Consider the following 20,978-nt stretch of genomic DNA (forward strand, 5'->3'; position numbering starts at 1 on the left):
GGTATTCTCCAATAATAATAATTATTATTAGCTCACTGATGGCATCACCGACTCAATGGACATGAGACTGAGCAAGCTCTGGGAATTGGTGATGCACAGGGAAGTCTGATGTGCTACAGTCCATGGGGTTGCAAAGAGTTAGACACGACTGAACGACTGAACTAAACAGTTAGTGTGAAATTATTATTAGCTCAAAGAAGTTGAATAACAATGTGATAAATTATTCAAATTATTTTATTTGTTTTTTAGGAATTAGATTTTGGAGAATCCCATGGACAGAGGAGCCTGGTGTCCTACAGTCCATGGGATTGCAAAGAGTTGGACACAACTGAGCGACTACACTTACTTACTTACTTACTACACTTACTTACTTACTTACTCTATTTATATTTATATCCAGTAGATAAATAGCATCATAATTATTACTGTATGAGAAACTAAAATCACCAAAGAAGCTAAGGCCTAAGTTCTTAGTCCAATTTTCCCTTCTTGTTTCTACCTAAGATATATTAGAAATTAAATTCCAGTACCTCAAGGAAAAGGAAGGTCTACATTACTTACATACAGTATGGAAAATAAAAGTGCAGAAGCCTTTTGATTGATTTCTCTTTCTCTCTGCCTTTCTGTTAGTCTGTTCTCTAAGCATCAAGCCTAAACTAGTAGGTCTATTCCTGTCAAATAGCACCTGGCTGAAAGGATGAATGAGTCAGCAAAGAATGTCACTTCCTTGTTTATAATTATTTAGTGGCTTTTTCATATCATTTAGAGGATGTTGAAGTTCTGTAGGCTCCTAAGTGATTCATTCACACCTTTTGCCCCTTTTCTCTGACTTCATTAATGGCTCCTTGCTCCCTCTGATGCATAGGGCATAACTTCTGAACACATCAACCATGCTCCAGCCTTAGGGTCTAAGCATCTACTTGTACTCTTGCTGGAAAGGCTTTCCCTTAGATATCCCTTAGATAAGGCTTTCCCCTTATCAGCAAAATCTTTCATGATCATACTTTATAATACAGCACTCTGCCTTAGGAGTCTGGTAGGCTAGTCCATGGGGTTACAGAGAGCTGGACATGACAGCGACTGAACAACAACAATGCTTCTAAATCTCTCTCCTAGCTGCTTTGTATTCTTTCCAGCACCTATTACTTTCTGATACTATGTTTTATTTTCTCTTTCCTTCTGTGGAATGTAGGGCTTCCCTCATAGCTCAGTTGATAAAGGATCCACCTGCAATGCAGGAGACCTCCATTTGATTCCTCGGTTGGGGAGATCCACTGGAAAAGGGATAGGCTACCCACTCCAGTTTTCTTGGGCTTCCATTGTGGCTCAGCTGGTAAAGAATCTGCCTGCAATATGGGAGACGTATGTTTGATCCCTGGGTTGGGAAGATCCCCTGGAGAAGGGGAAGGCATCCCGCTCCAGAATTCTGGCCTGAAGAATTCCATGGACAGTCAGTGGGGTCAAAAAGATTCAGACATGACTGAGGGACTTTCACTTCCTTCTTTCTCTGGAATGTAAGAGAGCAGAGGTGTTGCTCTGTATCCACAGTGTCTAGAAGAGTGCCTGAAAATACTTTTAAGTGGATGACATAAATATGCTTTCTAGCACTTATTAATTCATGGAGTATAGATCATCGTGGCAAAAAAGAAAGGAAGAGACCAGATTTGCTACATTTTTTTCTAATTGTTTTTTCTTTTCTTTTACTCTTTTTTTTTTTTTTTATATTTGTGGAATAATAATAAAAGCCACATCAATAGATGTCTTTTAGTAAGAATGTTTGTTATCTTATATTCAGTAAGAATACAAGAAATATTTATTTTATACTTTTCGTGGTAGTGTTTTATATAACTTTAGGCATTTTCTGTAATACTTGGTAAATAGTTGTTGAATTAGTAGTACATTCAAGTAACCTAGGAATGCTACTCATTTTCTTACAAATGATTTCTTAAGCTGATTTTGAGACAGTGAAATATAAAGACTGTGTGGGTAGCAGTTCTGTCTGTTATTATGTGGGATTTCTTCATTTTTTCTTTTGAGTTATAGTGCAGATGCAATCTCTGATGCATTTTTCAGTTAAACTAAAATTCTAAGCATTTTGGCAGTCTTCCTTTCCACACAGAATATTTGAGAAAGAATCATTAACTGTACAGAATGTTTGGAAAAAAAAAAAAAAAGAACAACTGTGATGAGAGTTAATGCCTTGGCAAATTCAGAAGTCTGAGTAACAGGAAGCATAGTTTTGCAATTAATTTTCTGATAATCTCTACTTTTTGAGAACGTTATGCTATATTAAAGATTTAATGTCAGTCTTGTTCCTGGATATACAATATTAAACCTCTACCAGGATTCACCATACTTTTCAGCAAAGATTTAATATCAAATATGAACAGAAGTTTTAGTGTCTAAGGAATATCTTATGGAGACACTGTATAATTTTGTTAAGCTATTGCTTTTACAGTGTCACATGCTGGAAAATGCTTCGCTAAATGTGTTTTTCTTTCTCTTCTATTCTTTAAGTCTTCTGAAACGCAAGCTTTTTTGGAGTATATTTATTGGAAGATTACAAAGGGATTCTCCAGCACCATTTCTTTTTTTTTTTCTTTTTTTAATATAAATTTATTTATTTTAATTGGAGGTTAATTACTTTACAATATTTTATTGGTTTTGCCATACATCAACATGTATCCGCCACAGGTATACATGTGTTCCCCATCCTGAACCGCCTCCCTCCTCCCTCCCTGTACCATCCCTCTGGGTCATCCCAGTGCACCAGTCCAAGCATCCAGTATCATGCATTGAACCTGGACTGGCGATTCGTTTCATATACGATATTATACATGTTTCAATGCCATTCTCCCAAATCATCCCACCCTCTCCCTCTCCTACAGAGTCCAAAAGACTGTTCTATACATCTGTGTCTCTTTTGCTGTCTCGCATCCAGGGTTATCGTTACCATCTTTCTAAATTCCATATATATGTGTTAGTATACTGTATTGGTGTTTTTCTTTCTAGCTTACTTCACTCTGTATAAATTTTACATGTTTATACAGTCCATAAATATGTTTAGAAGTTTGAACTCAAAAGTATGTTCTCTTGTAACTGGTATCAAGTACTGTAGGAATTGAACCTAACATTTGTGTATACTTACACTTTAAAAAGTGTTTAAGTAGGTATTAGCTTTTAAAGAATCTGTAGGAAATTCGAGACAAATAATAATATTTTTAGTTTAGAGTTGTTAAAATTGAATCGTGTAATGGTGAATAAATTAATTGCCTGGGTATCTATTTATTGAACCACCTTCAATGTAGGCTATCTGGGTTCAATTCCTGGGGAAGATCCCCTGGAGAAGGTACAGGCTACTGACTCCAGTATTCTGGCCTGGAGAATTCCATGTACTATTTACTACACATGGTCATAAAGAGTTGGACCTGACTGAGTGACTTTCACTTTCACTATTTATCGAACAAACATTTATTAATATTAATATGTGCAGGCCTATTCCATGGATTTGTGGAAACCTGGGAGAATGAAACAGACAGATCCTCGCTCTCATGATGTTTATATTCCATTGAGTTTAGCTGAACAATATAGACTGGCTTATTATGAAGAGGAGCTCCTGGGAGTTCCCTGGTGGCCTAGTGGTTAAGATTCTGAGCTTCCACTGCCATGACCCACGAGTTCAGTCCCTGGGTGGGGAAATGAGATATCACAAGCTGCACAGTGCCTTCCCAGCCCCCCAGCCCCACCCCTTCCCCTACCCCCCAGCAAAAAAATCAAGAGCCCAGATTATAAACTGTGTCATCTAGTAGAAACAGCATACTTTCCTGGAAACTGATACATATCTGTACTGATTATTTGAATCCTTAAACACAGTATATGCATAAAAGGAAGATACCTATTGTTATTTCAGGGCCTTTAAGCACGTGGTCTTTCTCTAATGTCTCATAGTCCCTGTGAGTTCACTGTGGTTCCAGCAGGAAACTGAATTTCTACCTAGGTGATTTAGGAGGTGTGAACAAGGAAGGAGAGTTACCTGGTGAGCATTGCCTTTCCCATTTTCCATGATAGATAGCAGTACAGTGGGAGCTAGAGCCCTGCTCAAGTGCTTTCTGACAGTGGCAGTAGCTGTCAGGGTACCAGACTGCAGTGTCAGGCAGGAAAGCGTCTGGTGAAACTACTTCACCCCCTCTTCCCACCTTCCAAACTCCTAACTCCTGGTGATCACTTCCATGGTGTGTACTGGAAACCACCTGCAAGATAGTCTGATGATGTGAGCTGTGGGGTCAGACTCTTCAGGCACAGGCTAAGAGAGAGCAGCATGAATGATTAGGATTTGAGAGCCAACAAAGAATACTAAGTACCTTTATATTTAAAAGAAAAATTAGACACTTTCTCATGATCTCATTTATGACAGGTCCTTCTAGATTATTCCTCTGATTGTCCCAGATGAAAGTTGTCTCATCCCCCTACTTCTGCTGGCCCAATTTATTTTTTTCATAAGTGGTTTAGTCCCTAAGTCATGTCCAATTCTGGTGACCCCATGGACTGTAGCCCACCAGGTTTCTTTGTCTCTGGGATTCTCCAGGCAAGCATACTGCAGTCGGTTGCCATTTCCTCCTCCAGGGGATCTTCTGGACCCAGGAATCGAACCTGAGTCTCCTGCATTGTAGGTGAATTCCTGCACTGAAGGAGGATTTTTTACCAACTGAGCTATAAGAGAAGCCTGCTTTTCATAATTGGAATTCAGTAAATACTAAAGAAATATGTCTAAGTAATTTCCCTTACCAGGTTATACCCTCCCATGTGGCAGAGTGATAAAGAATCTGCCTGCCAATGCAGGAAATGCAGGGGACACAGGTTTTATCTCTGGGTCAGGAAAGATCCCCTGGTGTAGGAAGTGGCAACCCACACCACTATTCTTGCCTGGAAAATTCCCATGGACAGAGGAGCTTGGTGGACTGTAGTTCATGGAGTCACAAAGAGTCTCTGAGAGTAGGATCTGGGTCTGATTTTCCTTTTTACTTGTCTCTTGCCTGTCTATAATGTCAGCATGTTACTTTTCCTGAATAAATATGTGTTGATTAAATGGGTAGATGACTGATTGGTAGATAACCAGGGTGAAAGATTCTGAAAGTTATCTGGCTGTCAAATTTCTGTGTAAGTTACTGCTAAAAGTTATAGAAGAGATACATTTATTATCTGACTTATAATGTATCTGTGCCTATTAAAAAATTGTGTATTTGTGGTTTTTTGTTTTTTTTTTAAGAAAAGAGTTTGTCTGGGGAGGGAGAAGCCTTAAATTTGTCTTCCAGTTGTAAGGCATGAAGTACCTCGTCAAATTAGGAATGCTGTGTAACAGGTTTGCCTTTTTCCTTCAAGAGAACCACATAGTTCTTTCCAAGAACTCCCATTTCTCTTTTTTTTTTAATGATCAAACTATTAAGGTTATTTATTGTATTATATAAATTTATGACACCAGAAATAATTTTTTCAATATATGTATTATTACTCATATATCAACTTTACTCCAGTTACATTTTACAAACAAAGAATCTTTTTATTTTTTAAATATAAATTTATTTATTCTAACTGGTGGCTAATTACTTTACAATATTGTATTGGTTTTGCCATACATCAGCATGAATCTGCCACAGGTATTTCTGGCTTTCACCTTTGACAGCATGACCCTCATCTTTGATTCTTCAGTAGACATATGTATAGATTGACTATACTCTGTAGTGAGCAAAAAAGTTTTCACAATATTACTGAAAAAAGAGCCAATTTTGATTTGATAAAACTTCAATTCACTTAAAAAATATATCATTTATAAAAGTAGAGCAGTGCAACAGAGTAGAAAAAGAAAGTATTCTTAAATGTTATTTATGGGACCTATTACTTCTGCGACACTGTCATTGCATGCAGAACTATTACTAGAATAATAAATATATCAAGATGCTACTACCAATGATTTCTTTTCATCCTTTTTCTCTAGAGTTAAAATTAGGCAATGAAAATGATGCTAAACTGATAATTAAATGATAGCCAAATACCTAGTTTATTTGTTTGGGTTAAAAGAGTAAATGTGCCAGTTCAACTGTTGAACTCTTTATGAAAGGTTAAAACAGTCTACCATTTATTTCCATATTCAAAAGATGATAATTACTTTAAAATAAATTCAAAATTTACTGCCAAGTCAAAGGCCACAAAATGTAAAGTAAATTTCAAATTCTACAGTTAACTTTGTATGACAGCCAGTGAAAGTCATACCTGCTTGCAAATCCATATTTGACCTTTATGCTGATATTACTAATATGAATTTGTCCTTTGTGTCTGTGCTAAAATACGACTTAAAAATATTAAATGATGCATAATGTTTCCTTTCATACAAATAATATTTTTCTTAAATTTTAAAGTTAAAGTCTCAAATGATTTCCATTTTGTTTTTAAATCCTCTGTTTAGATTTTTAAATGTTATCTTTAGTTACATTATTTGAACAACAGATGTTTGTAAGAAGTGTCAGACAACTCTATTTTGATTTTGCATATTTAAAATATTCATATTTAATGAACATTTGAAATGAATAATCTTTTGTAATCTAAGGATTATCTCTATTTTTTAAGAATTGGAATTTAATTTTGATATGCTTCCTTAATTCAAGAATTAAGAAAGAATTTACTCTTCATTTATATTAACATGAATGAATAAAATTAGGTATAGAATACAAAAATATATTTTTCTGATTTTGTATATGTATATTTTATAGTATATAAAAACAATAAAACTTTTTTTTATTAGTTTTTTCTTTTCACTATTGACGTGAAGTAGAATTAGGATATAATTTCATTTAGATGGCATCACTGATGGCAATGGACATGAACTCGGGCAAACTCTGGGAGATGGTGAGGGACATGGAGGCCTGGCATGCCACAGTCCATGAGTTCCCAAAGAGTTGGACATGACTGGGTGACTGAACAACAACAATAGTGATACAACTGAGAATTGTTTTCACTTTTTAACTAGTGAAATGAAAGTGTATTTTTAAAAATCATAAAGTGGATATTTAAACTCTAGCATGCATGTAAGCTAAATCGCTTCAATCGTGTCCGACGCTTTGCGACCTAATGGTCTATAGCCCGCCAAGCTCCTCTGCCCATGCAATTCTCCAGGCAAAAATACTGGAGTGGGCTGACATTTTCTTCTCCAGGGGATCTACCCAATCCTGGAATTGAACCCGCATCTCTTATGTCTCCTGCGTTGGCAAGGCGGGTTCTTTACCACTAGAGCCACTTGGGAAGCCAGTATAAATTCTAGCATAATTTAATTTGATAAAGTTGTTTAAATCCCTGGTAAGTTTATTTAAAAACTCCATGCTTTCAAATTCCTTTGCCAACTACTGAACAACAAAGGCCTTTGCCATCTGCCTCTATAGCTGTTGACCTTCAACAACCGGAGGGAGTTCAGGGTGAAGTGAGGCACTCTGCTCCAGGGAATCTGGTGGGACAGGTCTTTAAATAGTTGGATGTTTCTAGGAACAGATTTTATGATCTCGATCCTTGCATCTCCTCATGTCTAGAGAAGCACTAAATCCCTTCATAGTTAAATCAGATCCTCATGACTAACAAAAAAGCCTTTTGTAAAATGAGTGCTTCATGGTATTGAACTCCCCCTTCACCAAAACCTTATATATTGTCTTTCCCCCACTGCTGCTTTGGAGCAGTCTCTCAGAGCTATCTGAGATGCCGCCTCCCAGGCTGCAGTCCTAATTTTGCCCCAAATAAAACTTAACACACACACACACAACTCAATGCTTTCAAATTCTTTATTTATACTTGGAGACAATAATTTTTCTTTTTCTTTCTTTCTTTCTTTTTTTTTTTTAATCATTCTTTACTTTCTGTTACCCCCAGTGCCTCAGGGATATTTACACATGACGATACTGTCCAGGTGCATTATAACCTGTGATTACCCTGAATTCTAGCTACTTGTCATATTAAATCAGTCAATACTTCCACAACATCTACTTAATATCAGTCCCTTGACATAGTCAGACATTACCCATATCATGAACAAACAAAAATACTTGCTTTGAAGCGCTCTTCTTTATTCTACTATAGATAATACTTGCAAGATATAAATATAAACAGCTAGTAATTATCAGTCTATACTCATTTTCTAGGACTGCCACAACCAAATACCACAGGCTGGGTCTTAAAACAACAGAAATTAACTTTTTTACAGTTCTGTTTGCTTGAACTCTGAGATCAAGATGTCAGCAAGGTTGATTTCTTCTGAGACCTTTCGCTTTGGCTTGTAGATAGTCATCTTCTACCTGTGTCTTCACATGCTCTTTGTTTTGTGGTGTCTGTGTCCTATTCTCATTTTCTTGTAGAAAGACCAGCCATATTGGATTAGGGCCCAGCATAAAGATTTCATTTAATCCTAATTCTATCTTTATGTGTCCTATCTCTAAATACAGTCAGATTCTGAGACTAAGAATTTAAATATGTGAATTTGGGGACACAAATCACCCAGCCCATAACATTAAATCTAGGCAAGTTCATTTTGTCTATAATTATCAGTGGAAAAAATGGGTATTAATTATTACAGAAGTATGTACTTTCAGGTTAAAGGAAAAATTTCTGTTGATTCTTACTGATGCTTATAGCTTAGTTTGGCCACAGCTATATAACCTGACAGTTGGCATGTAGAGGAGTACAATTCAAAAGTAAATAAAGAGAAATTTTTTAAAAAGAAGACTGACCTTTTTCTAAAAACAACCCTTAATTATCATTTCACTTCATAGACTTAAAATGTTCATCCTCCATCTTTCTCTTTTATTGTTTCTCAGCCAAACAAATGCCTTTGCCTCCCTACTCTTGCACGTATCAGAAACTGCAAAACTACCTTCCATTACTCTCTAATGCACTTTGTCCTTCTCTCCTTGCATATCCCATCCCACTCCATCATCAGCATCCAGTCAGTTCCCAAATCTCACACCTGTTTTCTCTAATAAACTGTATTATCTTTTATATCTATCTTTTATTCCTAGATATCTTTTATATCTATATTTTATTCCATATGGACTTCCCTGGTGGCTCAGTTGATAAAGAATCTGCCTGCAGTGCAGGAGAACTGGGTTTGATCTCTGGGTCAGAAAGATCCTCTGGAGAAGGAAATGCAACCCCCTCCAGTATTCTTGCCTGGGAAATCCCATGGACAGAGGAGCCTGCTGAACTACCATTCATGGGGTCGCAAGAGTTGGACACGACTTAGCAACTAAACCACCACCACCACCACCATCCTTTATTCCATTCCTCCTATTTCTGCCTTAGTTTAGTTTCTCAATGCTTAACTGCAATGGATTCCTAATTGATTCTTATGCTTACAAACTGGCTGCTTTCAAATCATCCTCCCCCATGTTGTCATAGCAGTTTTGTTAAAATGCAGCATTGATCAGTTTACTCCATAGTTCAAAGTCTTTGAACAACACTCTGTAATGTTTAGATTTCAGTTGACACATAAAACCCTTCTTAAATTGGTTCCTTCCTTAGTTGTTTGTTTGTTTGTTTTGTTTTCCTTCTATCTTTATCTCTTTTATACCTCAGTCTTCACTACTCACTATCACTGTATAGGGCCATCCCTCCAACTATACAGCACTGTATGTACTTTTCTAACTTCGTCAGCTTCATGCATCCAAAGTTTTAAGATGCCTTTTCTGTTTAATGCTATTTCTCTTTCCATCTTCTTCATCACCCTAACTCCTATTTGCTTATAACATACAGTTAAGATTTTCCCAAGAAGCATTTTACAAATGCATTAATTACCATTGAGATACCTACATGCTGGAAGTAATGGAAGTAAGAATGTGCTTCAGGAAATATGGAGGGTAGCTGATTTTATAGACTACAGTTGCAGCATATGGTTTACTCCAGGCTTAGGGGAGATGAAATTTCTAATTTTTGAAACCTTTGAAATTAAATGAGACACTAAACAACAACATGTATATGCGTATAGAACCAAAAATAACAGACAATAATTGTTAGGATATATGCGTTATATTTTAGCTTTGAAATGAGGATACACTAATACTTACATAATTTGTTGTGATAAAAATATGTCAGAATCCTTTTGCAATGGAAGTTACATTCAGATGAACCATATCTTTATAATTTATATTCAGTTTTCTTACATTTATTTTGCTTTCCTCTTCCAGGATCATCCTGTCTATAGACAAATGCTATAGCATAGACTCAGACCTAGTTGGCACAGCTGTAGATAGCAAGGTAATTGCATCAGCTCTGCTTTAATTTTGGCTTTGTGGGTCATTAGAGGAGGAGCATGTCTTTTTCATATGTTGTGTGCATCATATGCCAATTTTACTTGGTAACTTCACCTTTATCCAGTTGTGGAAGTTTTTATTACTATTGAATCTAAACATTTATGGTTCATTCAACCTGTCAGGATGCTTTTGTTTGTCTACAGACTGTCTCATATCATGTCATATGATTACCATAAAACACTGTAAAATACCTTCTGGGAAAAAGAGCACTATAGATTTTTAGCTGAATTTTCCAGTTTCTTTCCAGTAGTATATTTTATGGCTGAATATCAAACACCTGAATAAAGAATTTATAGTGGAAATAATGGCAAGATTCCATTTCATGAAGTGGAGTGCCTTAACTAGAATAGTTAAGTACTTAGAAATCCAGTATTCTAAAAAATATGCTATTAAAAATACCATATGCCATACAACAGGTGACTTTTTTTGTTTTAGCAAAAGCTGCATTTAGTTTATTGTATTATCTGTAAGTTAAGTTTGAAGTTTTAATTGCTCATTGTGTCAGACTGTTTGTGATCCCATGGACTGTAGCCTGCCAGGCTTCTCTGTTCATGGAATTTTCCAGGCAAGCATATTGAAGTGGATTGCCATTTCCTATTCCTGGGGATCTTCCCAACCGAGGGGTCAAACCTATGTCTATTGAGTCTCCTTTATTGGCAGGAAGATTCTTTACCACTGCACTACCTGGGAAGTCCAAATGACTTGCATAATTCTGAGTAATTAATGACAAAGCTGGGGTTCAAGAATTAGAATTTCTAATGAGATCCTCTAAGATGACCGTATTCAAGATGTACTGAATGATTGTCTTTTTTTTTTAAACAGCAAAATGAAGAAAATTCAAATTTCTCTGTTACTAGTTATTTGTTGTTCAGTTGCTAGGCCATATAAGACTCTTGTGGACCCCATGGATTGAAGCATGCCAGGCTTCCCTGACATTCATTATCTCCCAGAGTTTGCTCGAACTCATGTCCATTGAGTCGGTGATGCTATCTAACCATCTCATCCTCTACCATACCCTCTCCTTTTGCCTTCAAACTTTCCCAGCATCAGAGTCTTTTCCAATGAGTCAGCTCTTTGCATCAGGTGGCCAAAATAGTGGAGCTTCAGCTTCAGTACTTCCAGTGAATATTCAGGGTTGATTTCCTTTAGGACTGACTGGTCTTATCTTTTTGCAGTCCAAGGGACTCTCAGGAGGTCTTCTCTAGCACCACAGTTCGAAAAGCATCAGTTCTTCAACGCTCAGCCTTCTTTATGGTCCAACTCTCACATCCACACATGACTACTGGAAAAACTGTAGCTTTGACTGTACACACCTTTGTTGGCAAAGTGATGTCTCTGCTTTTTAATATGCTGTCTTGGTTTGTCATAGCTTTCCTTCCAAGAAGCAAGTGTCACCATGGTTGCAACCAGCCCTGCAGTGATTTTGGAGCCCAAGAAAATAAAATCTGTCATTGCTTCTACATTTTTCCCCCTCTATTTTCCATGAAGTGATGGGACTGGATGCCATGATCTTGGCTTTTTAGCATTGAGGTTTAATGCAGCATTTTCACTCTCTTCTTTCACTCTCATCTAGAGGATCTTTAATTCCTCCTCACATTCTGCCATTAGAGTGATATCATCTGCATATCTGAGGTTATTGTTATTTCTCCTGTCAATCTTGAGTCCAGCTTCTGATTCATCCAGCCAGGCTTTTTGCATGAAATGCTCTGCATATACATTAAGTAAGCAGAGTGGGTTGCCATTTCCCCACTCCATGGGGAATCTTCCCAACTCAGGGATCAAACTCGCCTCTCTGCATCTCCTCTATTGCAGGTGGATTCTTTACCTTTGAGCCACCGAGATTACATACACTTATAAAGAACTTTCTGAATGAATGATTAAGTAAAATGACTAAGTAACTGAAGAATTATAGCTAAATCTGACTGTGGAGAAATTTCTTAATTCAACAAAATTTATCTTAATGATTATCAAGCATTATAATACATCATGTTAGTGAAATTTTTATTGGCAGATGTGTGTTTTTGACATTTTAATTTTAGTAATTTTTCTGTTACTAATGAGACATTCTAGATGCAGATCTTAGTACTTGGCAGTGTTCACTTAAATGCTAGGATGTTGAGCAAACAAGGATCAGACAAAGATGAAAAAAATTGGAAATGAGATGTCTATGAAGGGCACTGAAAAGCTTCTGTATAATCTTAGGTATCTATGAGGCCTGTGTAAATGTTCAGAAAAGACCTGAAGAGACCCTAATATCTCAAATATCACTGAGCTTTAGGATCTATATAACAAAAAATGAGATCTAAAGCATAGTTGTAAACTGTTGAAATATTAAGGGCATACTCACACACAAATACACACTCAAAGACTCTTGGCAAATAGTGAAAGTTTTTTAAGGAACTCTCTGTTCAATCATTTACTCACCACTAGCATAGTTGAGTAGAGTCCTCAGTGGACACAGAAAACAAAAAATATTGACTTATTAGAATTACTTCAAAAGATCACTAAACAAGCAGCGAAAATAACTGCAAACAGAAATATCAGGCGTTGAGGGGAAGGCATAATGGAATACAGTTTCCAAAGGTGATATTTAAAATATGCAACTGTCAAGAAAAAATTATGAGACAGGTAAAGAATCAGGAAATTATGTCCCATACAAAGGAAAAGCAAATCTATGTCCTTGAACACATGACAGATATTGGGCTTACCAAAGACTCTGAGTCAGCAGTTATGCGTATGTTAAAAAAAAACAAAAGACAAAAAACAGCTATAGGAAACCACAGCATAAGAACTAAATGACAATATGGAAATGATGTTTTATCAAATAGAGATAAATAACAGTTGGATTTCTTTTAAAAGAATAAAACACATCTGGAGTTGAAAATCAATGGAGATTCCTCAGTATGAAGAGAAGAAAGAATAAACGAAATAAAGATTACAGAGTATAAAAGACCTGTGGGACACCATCAAGCATAGCAACACAGACATAATAATGAGTCCATTTATTTGAAGACATGATAAATAAAAAAAGCTAGTCACAAAAGGCTTCATGATGTATGAAATGTCTAGTTGTACCAGGGGCCGGGGGAAGGAGATAAGCAGTGACTCTCCTTGGTTGTGTTGTTTCTTTTAGAGGTGATGACAGTTTCTTAACATTAGATATTGGTAATGGTTGGAAAACCCTGTGAATGAACTAAAAACACTGAATTGTACACTTTAAAAGAATAAATTCTGTATATAAATTTTATTTCAATAATGTGATAGGGGTGAAAATATAGATTTATCAGCCATTAAAATAAGTGCTAATTTTAAGAGTAAGACTATAGAGTGCTTTTTAGACAGAAGAAAGCAATGCAAATAGCATTAACTACCACACTACAGATAGTAACCATGGTATTTAATGAAAGTTTGTGGGCCAGAATTAAATAATTTATATTCTTTTCTGGGTACTTTTCACATGAGTTTGCTTGTATCTTTTTAAGTTATAAATTTTACTCTCCATTTTACTACAGTTTTAAATCTTAACCATTATATTACAATCTCTAAGGGCAAAGATTATATCAAGTTTATGTTTGCACCTCCCATGATACTATCTATGTTCAATGTCCTGTGTATTGTACCTTTTCAATACACATTAGTTGATGAATAAGTGAATGCTGCAGCATAAAAGTGCTGTGAATTCTTTTAGTACTCAGTTTTAGAGATGTGTAAAATTTTCATCAGACTCTAAATAACTTATGCTAGTCAGATATAGAGAAAGCTATAATACCTGGGAAATTATTAAAAGTGAAATCAGGAGTTTTGTGAATCAGACTCATGCTCTCAAACTTACAGAAACTTGAATTACCAAGTCAAATGGATATTAACCCAGACATTTTTCCATGCTTGGGCATAATTCTGAATTAATATGATCATGGCCCATAGATTTATATCAAACTAGCTTCATGTTGAATTAGACCCATGTGGAAATATTCAGGTGACTTCAAGAGCAAAATATTTGATTTTATTACATTTAAATTTTTTTAAATTTATTTTCATTAATTTTTATTGGAATATATTAAGATCTGATTTGTTAAATAGTTGTGAATTTCTCTCTCAATCCTATAAGACTGCTTTTAACATTGAAATGTAAGTGATTTTTCTTCTCAGATATTTGAAAATGAAAAACACTATGTCTTGGGTAAATCTTGCTCTGGATATATGTGTATTCAAATATGCTAAGTAACCATGTTTGTTTCTTGGCAGGGGGACATCCAGCAATTGTTGATCATAGGTGACCCCAAAGCAGCATATGACTACTGTGAGCATTATAGTCCAGACTGTGATTCCTCAGCTCCCAAGGCTGCTCAGGCTCAGGAACCCCAGGTTGACGAGGTGAGGAACGTAAGATCAGGGCAGGTTTTCTCATTCCCGTGGTAATGACATAGTTTGCAGTTTCAAGTTGTATCTCTGTTTATTCACTTTTAATTAAACTATACCTTTTATTTAATAGTGTTTTAATGAGTGACTAACACTCACTCTTTCACTAATATTTCAAAGGAGATGCAATTTGAAGAAGATTTTTGATGTTTGTTTCAATCTTAAGTATTTTGTTACTTAATTTCTTAGAAATAGAGTTAGTTCCCTTATATAGTGTGTAGAGGAGGATATTTTTCTTAGTGGGAGATGAGAAAAGAGATAATTTCTCTAACACTTATTTTTTTCCTTGTTACTTTTATAATTAAGGCAGCCTCAAGACAAGGATAACTATTTTCTAGCATACATGCCATATCTTCAAGCCTTTGGCAATCCTGTTGATCGCAATGGCACCTGACTCTGGTGCTCTTGCCTGGAAAATCCCATGGACAGAGGAGCTGGGTAGGCTGCAGTCCATGGGGTGGCTAAGAGTCAAACACGACTGAGTGACTTCAGTTTCACTTTTCACTTTCATGCATTGGAGAGGGAAATGGCAACCCACTCCAGTGTTCTTGCTTGGAGAATCCCAGGGACAGCGGAGCCTGGTGGGCTGCCGTCTATGGGGTCACACAGAGTCAGACACGACTAAAGCGACTTAGCAGCAGCAGCAGATGAAAAAGGGATGTTAGTGCTATCTTCAAGTTTCAGGCTGTGTTGAATATTTAGAGACTCTTTTTTTTTTTTCCATTTCTTACAAGGTTATGCTACATTGATATGTAAGTTTTCCTTTTCTTGCACAAGACTTGATACAAAGAGCAATGGAATGAAAAGCAGTATGAGCTGATTGCAATAACTAGACGTTCATATGCTTTGATTAATAGTGCATTACTTTATTTGAAATTCTGGTGTAAAACCATTTTTCCAGGCTGCTTTTGCCAGAAAATTCACCATAATGAAATTTGACTCTATTCTTTCTCAGATAAAAAATATGTACATTTAAGTTAGCGATAGCCATTTTGTCAGACTTGAATATCCCAAAGAACAAAAAATATAGCACAGTGTACCTTTTATGCAAATTTTTAGGTAGACTTTGTTAATGTGGATTTTCTTGAAATTAAAAAGCAAATTCTGGAAGGAGTTGCATCTTTAGTTGGTTGCAAAACTTTATTTCTTAAGATGAAGAGTTTAAAATTTTAGAAGGTGGGGTGGAAGTTTATAAACATCAAAATTATCCTTATCTTTGAAAGTGACTCAAATAGCTTTCTTCTTGACTTTTAAAATAATATGAAGTACAGTCTTTTGAGTTTTACTATTTAGAGCAGGTTAAGATCTTATCTCTTAATTTTAGTTTACTGTTATTTCTGCATGTGAATTAAATTTGTGTTTTATTAATTTTTGACATTACTTTTCTTTTTAAGGTATGTTAGTGAATTCTGTTGCCCTGACTTTTCCATAAGTTAATATTAATATTGTTTTGAAACAGAATAAAGCTTTAAGAAGCTAAAAGGAAAGCAATATGAGAGAATAAAAGAGAAATTACTTGGATATTTGTGTTTGCTTGTCTCCCAGTTCTCAAGTGCTTCGTTCTTTTTTATTCCCTCATGATTTATTAGAACAATCTGTGAATTCCCTCATGATTTATTAAAACGTTCTAATATCTTCAGGTTTAGTTGGGACTATGTGGGGACTCAATATTAAAATTTATAACATTTAGTATATATGTTCAAGACAGATGAGATTTATTAATATTTTGCTCCTGTTTTAAAAAAGATAAGACTTGTTCTTTTTAGCAACAGATATGGCTCTGATTTTGGGAAGAATGAAGGTATGCATTCTTATTATATCACCTTGAGCTATTTTATTCCCATGTTTTAATGCTATTATGTCAGGTAAGCTGAGTTATTTTAAGGCAAAATAATACTTTTAACCATTATTGTCTTAAATTCATTAAAAAGTAGGCATTCCCTTTTTTACTTCAGTTGTTGATTCATAAATTTAACATTCTGCTGGTAAGTCAAATTTGTTTTTACTAGAAGCATCTGATGAGGAAAAGAATGTACTGCTATGATAAGGACTGCATGAAAATCTTGTTGGGTGATCCAATAATAGCATTTCTTAGTTTCTATATTGAATATGTCATCTTGAAAAATTTTTTTAAAGAATCAGCTCTCACTTTTTCCCAACAATGCTAAATTACATTGATACTTCAGTGATAAAAATCTTTTATACTAGTATGAAAAACACCTTTATATTACTTTTGAACTATATCCATTTATGTATCATTATATTACAAGTATGCATTTTAATAATTGTACAATAGATATTTTGCCTATGCAAAATACAAAAGTAATGTTACCAATGAATAAAGAACATATAGTGGAAAATAGAGCATCCAGCATACATGTTGTACTTTATATTGCTTAATTTTTCATTAATAAATTTGTGACAATAATATATTATCATTCTGATTTGGATTAATAAATATGTCAATTTATTTTATAAATTAACTCAAATATGTTTTCTTCAACTTGTGCTTTTGTATGTTTCATATCTTCTAAAGAGCATATTTTAATTCATTCTTAAGATTCAATTTTTATGTGTTTGATGTAACATTGCATCATAATCAGAATGAAATGTAAAATGATAGATTTAAATATAGTGTTAATATGAAACTATTATTCAACTTGAACCTCTGCAATACCACTTATATAGCAAAGTAACCAATATTAAAATTATGGTGGTTTGGGAATTTTTCCACTATGTTAAATAATCCTTCTATCTTTATTAGAAAATTGGATGTTAAATCTGCATATGGTTCTTTCTTAATATATTGAATACAGCACAGATTGCAATGTCTTATGTACAGTAGGGAATTAACATTCTTATTTTTCATATCAGTATAAAACATGAAAAGGACGAAGAAGCAACAGGAATACACTGTTCTATAAAGAAATTTATTACCTTTAACTTTTTGCACTTAATATTTATCAGATATCCTAGTTCTCATAGATGCATAGATATTTGCTGATGTCACTATTTCTCTAACAACTTGAATAAGAAAAGACTTAACAAAATTTCCAGAAAAAGTCCCTTTCTCCTCAAATGTTTAAACTTAGGCTAGGCAACTCTCAAATAGTAGGTGAAATTCTATCACTGCACATCTTTTTGCTCATATTCATCTGATTAATTATAACTAGTTCTCTCTTCTTTACCTGTCTTTGAGGCATCACAAAATTCTGCAGCAAAAAGGGAGAATCTTTTCCAAAAGCAGGTTGTAAAGCTTCATGTAGACCAGCAAATTCCTACATGGGTCAGTACCCACCAGAGGGGATGTTGTTTAAAGATAAGGAGAACAGAAGCAGTGATTCTTTTCACTGACTTCTGGATGGCTCTAAGAAAAGCATGTGCTTTCGTGCCTAAGATAGTGAGCACATTACCTCCTTCATTATTCCACCATCACGGCTAGTCTGTTTGATCTCCATGTAGAAAAAGTTAATACAGAAGAGAAATTATGGAGATTAGAACAGGTTTCCTCCTATAAGGAAAAAGAAAAAAGAAAAACATGATATAAAGATAGTAAAGGTAACTGGCTATTTTGAATATCAGGCTGCATCCAAGATGCATTTAAGATGCTTTTAAATTGTCTATTTTTACAATCCTCCTTGGTTTTTCAATCCTTCTTGCGATTGGTTTGCAATATGTTTCATTATATGTCTTTGTGAAATTTGCCTTCATTTGCATTGCTGTAGCTAATAGCGCTTATTAGAAGGTCCAGTGATCACAAGTCTCTGAAAGACATGGTGTGAAGAGTTATTTTTCTGGTGCATTGAAAGGGAACTATTGGCAATTTTAAAAGGCCAAGAGAGGTCCACTTGGGTTATAATTGAAATTTTACCAAATACTTAGGGATTTCCAAATAGACTGCTTTTAGCATATGTTTGTGTGTGTGTATATACACATGTGTGTGTATATATACACACATATGTATATATGTACCTAAGTATATATATACATAAATATACTAAATATAATATATGTACATATACATACACAAATGTATGTATACATATACATAAAGATATAAATAATATATACATATATATTAGCATTTTAGCTTATTGATTTGCTGCTTAATAAATATTTTTGTTATATATGACCTTAATAGATTTAGAGTTATTTTGATTAAAACCAATAATATATGTTTAAGATTAAAATTTCAGTAGAGATATTTGGCTTTGAAGGTGAAGCTGTTTTCCTCATAATTAAATATTAATTGTTTCTCTCATCCCTTTATTGAGAAACATACTTTTCTCTTAATTCTTTTAATAAAAAACAATCTAGTATTCCATCTTTCAATTTGAGTTACATTTACATGTTTTAAGATACCGAAGTGTTATACTCTTTTTCAATAGAGAAAACACAATATTTGTAAAAAATATAAACAGATCTAATTTTGAATCTTTTAATGGTTCACAACTGTGCTCATTTTGATCTTAAGTTTATAACAAATTAGTTATTTCTGAATAGATTTTAGAGTTTTTCCCATTGGTTCTATTATTCTAAATAGAATATAGAATCATTTCATGTTCCTTCTGTTCCCTTTCCTTCCTCTCCCCTTTCCATCCAACAATTGATATGAAAATTCCTTCATACTTGGGAAGACTATTTTTAAACATGCAGTTCAATGGAAAAAAAAAAAGTACCCATTGAAATTACTATAAATAAAAGAGGTTTGTGTAGTAGTTTTTATAAATTAAAATTAACATGAATATTTAACAACTATGGACAACAACTGTGTCCAAGTATGTAACTGCTGTGTTTGAATTAATATTAAGAATTAAAAGTTTGAATTAATATTCTAAACTTTTAATTTCCTCACACTCCTAACCACTGTTCTGCTCTTAGAAAACCTGCTTTGTCAGTATTTTATTATACTCTGTATATGATAGTATTACTTCTTTGTAACACAAGTAATATTTAGATAACAGTATTTCCTTGTCTCTTAACTTTACCAGTAAAAGTTAAGAACATGATTCCCATTTTGTTAATAGTATTGCCAGCAACTAACAAAATTGCCTGATATTTTTTCCTTTGCGATGTAGTATGCACCTGAGGATATAATGGAATATGACTATGAGTATGGGGAAGCAGAATATAAAGAGGCTGAAAGTGTAACAGAGTCACCCACTGTAACTGAGGAGACAATAGCACAAACCGAGGTAAAAGCAAAGAAGAACCTTTGTGTATGGTGTCCTGGTGTTTGTCATCCTGTGGTTCTTATGTCCACTCTTCCTCAGACTTATCGTCGATCTTTCATTCATCTCATTTCTATGACCCAATAACTGATTTTTATTTGACAGTAGTAGCTGTCCTGAAGGAATGATGTTTGGTTTGGTTTGCTTATTCTTCCTTTCATCCATGCTCTTCATTTCCCTTTTCATTTTATTTATGTTTTCCATTCCATCTTTCACCACATTTTACAGAAAAAGAAATTCAGTTTCAAAATGAAGATGAAGACAGTGGCCACTAATTCAAAGAAAAAGTCCAAAAAGTTTACACCCCCTAAATCTGAAAAATTTGCATCCAAGAAGAAGAAAACTTATCAAGCAGCAGCAATGGCCAAGCTAGGGGTAAAGGTAGCAAAGAAAAAGCAATCAAGATCTCTCCTAGATAAGCTGGAAGATCTCTGATGACGAGTCATTGTCCTAACCCAACTAAATAAATACTCATTTGGCTAATACAATACCCTAATTAATTATGATTTCCATAGATATGGGATTGCCTTAACATTTTTAGTAATTACTTTTCTTTTGAATTCACTATTAGGCAAATATTGTTGATGATTTTCAAGACTACAACTATGGGACAGAAAGTTACCAGACTGAAGCTCCTAGGAGTGTATCTGGATCAAATGAGGTAATGTTCATAGATAGCATTAAATTGCAGTTCAAATTTTTTAAATGTGCAATATTTCTTGATATATTTTACTCTGGAAGAATCTATAACCTCTAAAAAATTTGGTGTTTTTATTCCTTTACCAAAGTAAGAGAAACAATAGCACTGGCTCACTATTACTAAAAAACAGTTCGTTTAAAATTAATCCCAATTCAGTTTTGCATGACTCTGCTTCATGCAATGTTAAATTGATCAAACTGAATTGGCTGCCATCATTTTTTTATCGCTCCTGGGATAGAGCAAGCTTCTCAAAATGTGATTAAGGTTACTCACAACATGACCTTTCTG

General features: G+C 34.6%; 1 protein-coding gene across 1 annotated transcript in view; it reads left to right on the forward strand.

The window, feature by feature from the left end:
• COL11A1 (collagen type XI alpha 1 chain) overlaps window positions 1–20,978 on the forward strand; it is a 222,042-nt gene that overhangs the window by 49,713 nt on the left and 151,351 nt on the right. Inside the window, exons 5-7 of the mRNA XM_052638265.1 lie at window positions 14,586–14,714; window positions 19,838–19,954; window positions 20,562–20,651. Coding sequence (XP_052494225.1) covers window positions 14,586–14,714; window positions 19,838–19,954; window positions 20,562–20,651 — 336 coding nt within the window. The remainder of the gene's footprint in view (window positions 1–14,585; window positions 14,715–19,837; window positions 19,955–20,561; window positions 20,652–20,978) is intronic.

The sequence above is a fragment of the Budorcas taxicolor genome, chromosome 3 (genome assembly GCF_023091745.1).
Source record: "Budorcas taxicolor isolate Tak-1 chromosome 3, Takin1.1, whole genome shotgun sequence".
Classification (NCBI taxonomy): domain Eukaryota; kingdom Metazoa; phylum Chordata; class Mammalia; order Artiodactyla; family Bovidae; genus Budorcas; species Budorcas taxicolor.